The sequence below is a fragment of the Gavialis gangeticus genome, unplaced genomic scaffold, assembly GCF_001723915.1.
Source record: "Gavialis gangeticus isolate Ggan-Ray unplaced genomic scaffold, GavGan_comp1, whole genome shotgun sequence".
In the NCBI taxonomy this organism is placed as follows: domain Eukaryota; kingdom Metazoa; phylum Chordata; order Crocodylia; family Gavialidae; genus Gavialis; species Gavialis gangeticus.
In genome coordinates, this window is record NW_017729006.1 from 12,853,156 (window position 1) to 12,862,855 (window position 9,700).

Consider the following 9,700-nt stretch of genomic DNA (forward strand, 5'->3'; position numbering starts at 1 on the left):
CCCCCCCCACACACACACACACACACACACACCCCGCCAGCCAACTACCCCTCCCCCAGCCCGGGTCCCTCCCCGCCTCCCCTGAGGGCTCATGCGGCGGCCCAGCTCCCTCGCGGCCCCGCAGCCGGGAAGCCGTTAGCGGAGAAAGCCGCGGCGCGCGCTCACCATGATGGCCGCCCGCAAGGAAAAGGGAGACACCAGCTTCCTCCGCGCTCAGATACCGCTTCCGGAACCGTATTGCGCCTGCGCACTGGGAGAGTGGCGGGCTGACGTCCGCCCTCCGCCGGCGCATGCGACTTTAGGCAGGCAGTGAGGGCAGCGGCAGAGAGCGGATAGGCCGGAAGCCGAGCTGCGCTGTGCGCATTCGCAGTACGCCCTCCATCTGTGGTGGCGTGGAGGGATTTTCTCATTACCTATGGGGTGATGGGCGCATGCGCCTGGCCCGGCGCAAAAACGTCGCCTCTGCTGCGCGTGCGCGCGGGGCGCTAGCGTGTCGAAGGCCGGGATCGCCCTCAGTATAGGGCGCCAGGGCGGGGCCGGCGCAGGCGTTGGCTTCATGGTGACGTGTGCCAGTCCGGGCTTTCCATGAACTTTTGAACTATGCTTGGTTCTGCAAGGCTTCCACCCCTGCTTTTCAGTCTGCACGACCCCCTTTGCTTTTATCTACCAGGTAACCCAGCATGGAGCTGGCACCACCCAAAACTTGCTTCTCTGGAGTCTAGAAAAGGAAGAGCTCCAAGCCAATGCAGGAGGAGAAGTGGACGGTGCCCCAAACTGCTGGGGCTCCCCATCCAGTACATCCGTGGGTGCTGAGCCCTACATGGTGAGGATCAGGATGCTCCACTTTGCTGCATTGCTGATACTTGCTTTTCATTTTCTATCATTTCAGAAACATCTCAATAGACTGTGATGCTACCGACGTGGAGATGGCTGGAAGGAAAGATCAGGAAAACTATAATGGAGAAGCCCTGGATCTTTCTTTTGTAAAACAGACTCTTTATGGGATGGCCACATCACAAGCTTTTGACCGAGGAAGTGAGGATGCTTCAAAGAGTGGTTTCCAGAGCAAAGATGACATTGGTTTCTTGGATCGTGCAAGCTTGACTGGGGATCAGAGGAGGGACATCCTAGTCATTCAATGGTTGCTGCCTTCAGCTTTTCAGTTCCCTAAAAGGCTGGTGGATTTGGGGGCTAGTCAGAAGTATCGTCACTGCAGTGTGCAGCTCCTTCAAGAGTATATATTTGCATGTTACTCCCAGTATCTGGACAGTGTTTTCTGTGGGCTGTCCTTCATGTTCAGCAGCATCAAAGATACAGTTTTGGTTTCCACTCCCTTGAGAGACTGGTCCAACAGCAAGAAAATACTTGAGAGACACAGCAGATCCAAAGATCACATTTACGCTGTAGCAAAGACAGATAAATATGTTGCATATGAGCAGATGAAAAGGTTGACAGCACGCAGTCAGCATGCTCTGAAACAAGTCATTGAAATCATTATCCTTTGTGGAAAACAGAATGTTTGATGAGTGGACAAGTAATGAACACCAAAATTGTATAGGCTTTCTTATGTTACACTGCAGAACTGGACCCAAATTTGAGAGAACAGCTTAGTTATCTACCGTATAATATGTTGCACACATCAAAACAAATGCAAAATGAACTCATAAAGTTGGTAGGAATCCATATCCTGAGTAGGATTATAGAGTGGGTAAAAGCATCACCATTTTCAGTTCCATTTCAAGAAAAAAATTGTTGTTGACTTTATGTTATATCCATTAAAATGAAGATGGGCAAGTGGAACTCCGGGAAGATTTCATTGATTTTGTAGATGCCTCAAATACAACTTACAGAACTTTTTCTGGAATAAATAGTAACTTGGGGATTACATAGGGAATTGTTGAAGGGCTACAGCTGTAACATGGTAAGCAATATATGCAAACAGAAGGCAAACATTTGTGATGTTTTTCCAGCAGCAGTATACTCTGCCCACAGGATGTACAAGTTGAGCACAGCAATTGTTCTCTCTTGTGGAATGTGACTGGTAGCTAAGTTGTTAACACTGTTGAGAAAGTCATAACTGAAGTTCTTTGCAGAGCAGCCTGCCAATCATATTAGAGAGCTTCAGGAACTCAGAATTTTGATAAATAAACTCTAAAGAGGAGTATTTATTTATGGAAGTCATGCCTATGGGATGTAATATACAAAGGATAAGCCAAATGGACATACTATTTTAAAACACATTTTGCTTTTGTTCTTGGTTTCTTAGAAAAAATAGTTGATTATGATGTTGATGCTGACTGACTGTTGTATTCCACCACTAAATTTAAATTCCTGGTTATAATGGTGTGTGTCGATTACATCTTTACATGTATGAAATCTCTATATGTATACATGCAGCATGCAAGTGTGGAGCTAATGTATGCATCTAATGAAGCAAACCTTATTTATACACTCAGGAGAATGGGGAAAGAGGATGACACAAAATTTTCTTCTCTCTTTGCTGAAGTAAAACATTTTGCTAATTATATTGATTTCCAACCACACATGGCAGAAAAAATACATTATGATAACATTGATTCCACAGATCATTAAGAGTATTACGGGAAGACTGTTCATTCAATATCTGGACCATGTAACTTCAGAGCTCCAGAAGCAAGCGTTAGATTGCTCTTCACATTTTATTGCTCTGTATCTTATGCCAAATAAACTGCATTTGCTAGTGAATGAAGAGACAGTCATGGCTCTGTATGATGCATACAAAGTCTACCTTTTTGACGTTGAAACTTTAAAGCAGAATTGCAAAGATGGTGTGAAAAGTGGATAGATGTCTCAGGGGATGAACAGCCAAACAGCATCCTCAGCACTCTTCAAGAGTTGACTCCAGCATCGTGTCCTGATCTTAATGTTGTCTGTTTTTGCCACCCTGCCAATCAGTGTCTCTCCAGAACAAAAAAAACATTTATGAGAACTGCAAACAGTCAAGAAATGGCAAAATAGCCCTTTGGACAAAAGTCTGCTCTCTGGGTTGGCTTTGCTGTATATATACCAGGATAATATTGATCGGGATCAGATGTTGGGCTGGGCACTGCTCTCCTGCCGCGGTGGTGGCTTGTGTCCTCCTGGGGGCCATTTGCCTTTGCCACAGGGAAGTGCGAGGAGCAGAGCTACCCGTGTTCCCCCAAGGCCTTCCCGCACCAGGAGCTGCCCTCGGCAGACCAGGCCTGAGACCCTGCCAGACTGGGAACTGGCTTCGCTCCCACAGTTCCGCCGTCCCCCATCTCACACGTTGGCTGGGCCCCAGCCGCGTCTGCCCGAGCGCTGCCAAGACTTTGGGCAGCGGTGTTGCTCGTGTGGGCAAGGCCTGGGGAAGCAGTGGCATAGGCAGCCCATTGGCCTGTGTGAGAGCACCGGCTACGTCGGTTTGGTCACATATTTTAACACGGCTGTCAAATATCTTCCGGGCCTGCCTTCAAGTGTTGCTCGTAGTAGGCAGAAGGGGGGCCCCAGCTGTTGGGATGGCTGGTGCAGGACATCATTTGCTGTAGCTTGTCACTAGCTGAGCAGAGGTGGGGGTTTATGCCAGCTTTGCCTTATTTCAGGCTTGTCCAACGTACGGCCCGCAGGGTGATAAAATATGAATGTGGCTCGTCGGCCCACTGGGTGATAAAAAGTTCATGATCCGGCCCCACATTCAAAAAGGTTGGGCACCCCTGGTCTAGATGATATCTTTTGGGTTTTTAAATAATGCAAGTCTTGACAATACTCATTTTTTTCATCTGCTATGACATACAAGTCTCATGAGAAATCAAAAACTGAAAATGCAACAGTTTTCCTAAGAAAGGTTTGGTCTTTTAATCAACCTTTCAGCTTTAGAGCAGAGATAATTGAACTTTGATAAATTCAAAGGTTGCAATGGTGATTTTGAAGAAACCTGAGAGCTATATCTAATTTACATAATTGTGAGTTCCATAAAAGCAGGTTTGTATCTACGTCTTTCTTGACAATTGTAGTATTTTCAGTTTAATTTTTGAATTACTAATAGTGTCATCATAGAGGAGTACCAAATTTGAGTTGTAGCCTGTTTAAAATCAGTAAATGAAATGGAATTGAACACTGTTTCAAAGAGCTACTATAGTTGACTTCTAATGCTACTTTCAATACCCATGTTAGAGTCGTCAACATAGATCTTTGAATATATTGTACACCCTATTGTGCCTTTATAAATAAGGGGATGCCTTTTTTGGTATGCGACTATGAAGCATAAAAGGCATCATTAGCAATATCCCCTCATCAGAATAAAAAATATATCAGTCCACAGTCGTGCATAAACTTACCTGAGAATGTGATTCTGTATTGACTTTCCTTTCTGTTACTTCCAAAAAGAAAGCAATTGAAAAGTATTCATGAAATAAGATGTGTATAAGATATTAGTGTGACATGTGGCAGGGTAGCATTCTCCTAGTTACTGCACAAGTTATTAATATGGAACATTGTGCCTACAGCGACAGCTAACCAGATGGAAAATTTTCAGTCTGACCTTCAGATTCAATGTTGTGGTTGATTTCTCCCTACCCTGCTTCCTAGACCACTTACATTATCTTTGCCTGTGCTCCCAACAGTGTAGAAATGTTTTTTACAGTATAGATTAGTGTTTCTTATGTTGAATTCTATATCCGTTTTCAGCTATGAACATGGGAAGTTTAAATTAGTGACACACAACCCTTTGGTTCCATGGGCCAGATGAATGGCGCAGAGTTGATCCACAGGCCAGATTGGACCCTGTGCCATTCCTGCATGCTAAGATCAGGCCCTGTGCTGCCCCTGCATGCTGAGATTGGTTCCTGGAGCCCTGCACTGCCTCTGCCTAGTCCCACTTGCTGGAATTGGGCTCTGGGGCCCCGTGCTGCCTCTGCTCAGCCCTGCATGCCAGGATCATGTTCCAGAGCTCTATGCCACTTCCACCTGGCCCTGCATGCTGGGATCAGGCCCTGCACACCTGATCTAGCACATGGGACACAACCCCTAGGGCTCCCCACAGACCCATAGGGAGCCCCATGGGTCAGATGACATGATGCTGGGAATCAGATCTGGCCTGTGGACTGGCAGTTGAGCACCCCTGATTTAAATCAATAACAGTGCCTTTGCAAAATGTAGATCTCCATTTCATTTCTCATTTCTGTTTCTCTTCCTCAGCAGAGTTTCTAAATATTTCTCCATAGTTGAAGTTTTGCTTCATGTCAAATGGTCTTTTCCTCAAATACTTTTTTTCCTGTCAGGCAGCTCTTTTTCTACTAGTCTGTCTCTGCCCAGTTTTCTTTTTAGTTGGAAATTTAATTGTTTGTTATTTTTTTGCACATACACTTAAAATCCAGGCCTTAGAGGCAAAAGTAAAACAAAGCCCTAGGTGTGAATGCCCCTGAAAGCATTTGAAATCTGACACAAGATACCAACACTCCACCCTCTTTAAAAATGAAAGCTGTGTCAAAATCACAAATATGAATGTGGATTGAAAGAGCATCTCTAAAACTGAATTTTGTCACTTGGATAAAGATTTTCCGTGACACAGACAGCACTTAGGCTCCTAATGCTGCTCCTGAGTTTTTAATCACTCACAGCCCAGGTGCTTAGGATATGGACCCTGTACCTCACAGTCAGTTCTGCATATAGCAAGTTTCCATTTCCATGGAAAATAATTCCAGCTATACCTCTAACATTGTAACAATCCCTCTAATAATTTAGCTAGCAGAACCAGAACATAGGCCTTGCTTTTCTCTTTTTTATAATTAATTTTTATTTCATAAAGAAACAGACAATAAAAAGTACAAAAATGAAATAACTTACAGCATATATATATGTTCCTAATCCTGCACGCTTCACTGGATCTCCAATAGAATTCAGCATTTATGCAATTCTATGATTTCTCAAAGCTACAAGACCAGGCAATACTACATAATACAATACGTTAAAGTAAGTATTACAGTAATCAAATAGAGATGTACATAAATAGGTGGAGGTTCTGACTGAAAGCAGGGGGACAAGGAAAGTGGGTATGGTGGAAGAGGGATCTGCTGTTCTTTGAGCAGTCACACCAGCTTTTATCCAAATGTATCTAAAAACAAGGTCCAGATTTCTTGGAATTCACAAGATCCATCTCTACAGCAATAAACTAGTTTTTAAGTACCAGTTTAGACAAGGATAAATACTATCCTGGACATAAACTACTTTTCCACCTGTGTAAAATCATGCACTTGCAAATCACTGGAGCTGTCAAGAACTAAAGTCTGTTGTGAAGTCAAGCTCAGGTTTATGAGGTACGCATGCTAAGATATAATTTTTTCAGCAGAAGTTTGGCAGTTGAAGACAAGCCCATCTTAATTCGCCCATCCACCTCTTTTTACAGTTGCCTAACTGTGGGGAAGTCTCATAGTCTATGAATAGGCTCCCGTTTGCTTTGTTATGGTGTCAACAAACAGCAGAGAATGAGGCTTCTATCTTGTGCAACTTCCATGGCAGCCATTACCATTTAAATAAAATCTTTGGCTGCTTCAAGCATAGTCCAAGATCCACAGAGGCACTTTTAACATTATGTAATACGCTCTGTCATTGGGATTCTTTCCAAGGTTGTGGTGATAAATCCTCTTCCCACACTTTCACGGAGAACTCCAGATTGATGGGGTTTTTCTTCATTAACAAAGGTGACAAGAATCTAGGGGTATTTACAGACCACTACAGCAGAAGCCAGAGGCTTTGCAGGGTTAGCTTCCTAACCCACCTGCAAGGATGAGGATATTTGAAGTATCTGAAAGTATACAGAGCTGCAGCAAACAACTGTGCAGGACCATGGAGGCACTCCAGCTGTTTCCTGCAGCTTTCCCTGCACCCCACTGCAAATGAGCTCCCGCTGGTCAGAGAAGCAATGTCCTTTGAAGTAAAAGTTACAGCAAACTGCTGAGCAACCCATTCTTAATTCTTCAATCCACTGCAAATTAAGTAGCTGGTGAACTATATAGATGTGAATGACCTGGGTTCCACCGTATTAAAGTTTGTAGAAGTTCTGGAATCCATTAAAGACTGAGGACATCCGGACAAAATTGTCATGTTAGCAAGTGGCTGAGTTGTCAGTGCTGCCGCTCCACTGAAAGCACATCTGCATCATAAATCTACTGCGCCAGGCAGTAGCATGTTCAAGCACACCAGGTTTCTCCATACATGTCACCTCCCAAGTCAGAAATAGTGGTGTAACATTTGGGTGGCACTGCTGGGGAGCTAATTAAGACTGCCTTAAGGATAGTAGCTTCCTGCTTTGGTGTTGGAAAAAGGAGAAAATGTGGGAAAAACCATGTGATCTTTGATCATTCTATGTCAAATAAAAGGCAGTTCAGCTCATTTTTAAACTCATCTAATGGGCCTTTAATTAAAGTGCATAAACAAAAAAAGAAATTAGAGATAAGAGAAAAAAATTGAAAACTTTAAGAGTGATAATGTTACCTACTGACCTCTTCCCATCTTAAATATCCATGAAAGATGTAAACAGATGGGGGTAGAGAAGGAATTAAAATATTTCTACACAGGGTACGAAATTCATTGTCCTGATATAGTTTGTATTTTTCTTGTATATGTACATATTAAAAAATGCATCCCTCATGTACAGGTTCTGTTATAGAAAACACAAAAGAGATTGGCTCCAATGACAGGGTAGTTACGTTAATAGTGCATGGTGTGGATAATGCCATACATTAATAGTGCATGGTGAGTATGTTGTATTGAGGATGTGTTCCAAGTAGTATCCCAAGGAGAAGTGGGGTACAAGGAGGGCATGGAGCCATTGTGAGTCTTGGGTAGGTGATGGGGAGGTGTTTGGCAGCACGGTGGGTAAACAGAGCTTTGGGGAGTATACAAAAATTTGGACGGGTATGACAGGGGGGATGAAAAATGAAGATGAGAGGAGCACCTTCCCTATGCCAATGGACACACCCCTTCCTTCTGCTCTCCATACCTTTTTCCTGTATCCCTTCCCCCAGGGCTGCGCATGATGCTGGTGTACATTGTGCCAAAAGAAAATAAGGGAAATTTAATGTGAAAGTGGAGGGAATTGGGAGTGACTAAAGATGGGGGAGAAAAGCTTTACCAGTGTTTCATTTGGATGCTTGGCTTGAAAGGCAGGAGTTACGTAGGGGTGGAAGAAGCCAAGTGTTTTTGTGTTGAGGCACTGGGCTTGAAGGGCTCCTACAGCACAGGGCAGAGGAGCAGGGTTCAAGTGCTGGAAGGAGCAGGGTTAAAGCAACGTATGTCGGATGCTCTGGGGTGTGGAGAAAGAAGGTTTTGGCTGGAGACTTGGGTAGATGGAAAATCAGCGTTGTCTAGGAGGCCTAAACTTTGTGGAGGCAAGCTCCTTAGTGCACCATGGTAACAGTATGGATGAAGCCTTTAAGCTAGTCTTCACACAGAAGCATTTAACTACTTGCCTGGTGCACCACTGCTGAGCACCAATGGAAGAAGAGCAAAATGTCTGTGTTGAGGCACCATAACTTGAGGGGCTGCCTATGACACTGTTGCCTTGGACAGCTAGCTCCACTCCAGAAGGGTCTTTTGTTCATGATAGTATTCAAATGATTTAAATGAAAGCTAAATGTGAAGTTGGGGCAGGCTATGGTTGTTTTGGACCCAAACAAGTGATGGAAAAAAAGTCAACATTTCAACAAAAGAACATTTTAAAAATGTTTCCTCTCTAAAAGTTAGTTAAAAATGACAGAAAATTAAACTGCCCTCTGAAGATTTATTGTAGTATGCTTTGGAGAATCAGGTTAGATATTAAAAATGTGAGAGGGATTCAATCTGCTGTAAGGGAAAATCTCAGTCTACCTTAACTTTGACATTTCCACTGGAATACCCAGTATTGGGGTTGGGTTTTTTAAAATTCATAAATATTAATAAAGGGAGTTTAGTAATTCAGCTTTACCTTGTGGGCTACATCTTCTGTTGTGTTCTAAATGGTAATGAAAACATTTTTTTTTCGTACAATGCTCCTTGCAGTTTCACCTTGTAATCAGCATCCAAGGTCCTTACCAGTTTAAGGAACGAGCTTCTCTCTCAGTTCTGGCACTACACAGGTATTGTTGCTATCTTCTTTTGTCTTCTTGCTTGTACCTTGGAATGATTAGCACTGTTAAACAGATAAGTCTATTAATTTTGCACAAACGTTTCCTGTGATCAGGCTTGTTTAACCCCAAATGCTTAACAAACAAAGCAGAGAATCTGCTGATGACTTAATTGTTGCACTGTATACAGAAACAACTGTTTAGATCTCTCAAGACAAATCCAATATTTTGTCATAGCGTTTTCTTGACTTTTGTTCTTAATTCCACTTTTGTTTGTGTATCTGTTTTTTTGGTTTTTTTTGTTTGTTTTTATTTCTCCTATGATTTTCTAAAATAAAGTTCTTCGAAGAGGAAGTTTTTGCCTTCAGCTCTCATTAAGTCTGTTCATTCTGTGGCAAGTACTTGATCAACATGACCGATGTTCTTTTGCATATGTGACACAACACACAAGTAAACAACAAAGATGAGGCACAGCACTGTCAGTGCTGTGAAGAAAAGGAGGAGTCCAGCAAACACAGAGGGGTTCATGGGTAAGTGGATCAGCTGGATCTCTGCTGGAATCATGTTGGTGAGACTCAGCATGTAACCAAGCGACCAGGCTA

At 43.2% G+C, this 9,700-nt stretch overlaps 1 protein-coding gene across 1 annotated transcript in view; it reads right to left on the minus strand.

The window, feature by feature from the left end:
• Nucleotides 1–258, minus strand: part of RPL14 (ribosomal protein L14) — a 6,138-nt gene extending 5,880 nt beyond the window's left edge. The window contains exon 1 of the mRNA XM_019508819.1: nucleotides 166–258. Coding sequence (XP_019364364.1) covers nucleotides 166–168 — 3 coding nt within the window. The 5' untranslated portion in view covers nucleotides 169–258. The remainder of the gene's footprint in view (nucleotides 1–165) is intronic.
• Between the last annotated feature and the right edge of the window lie 9,442 nt (nucleotides 259–9,700).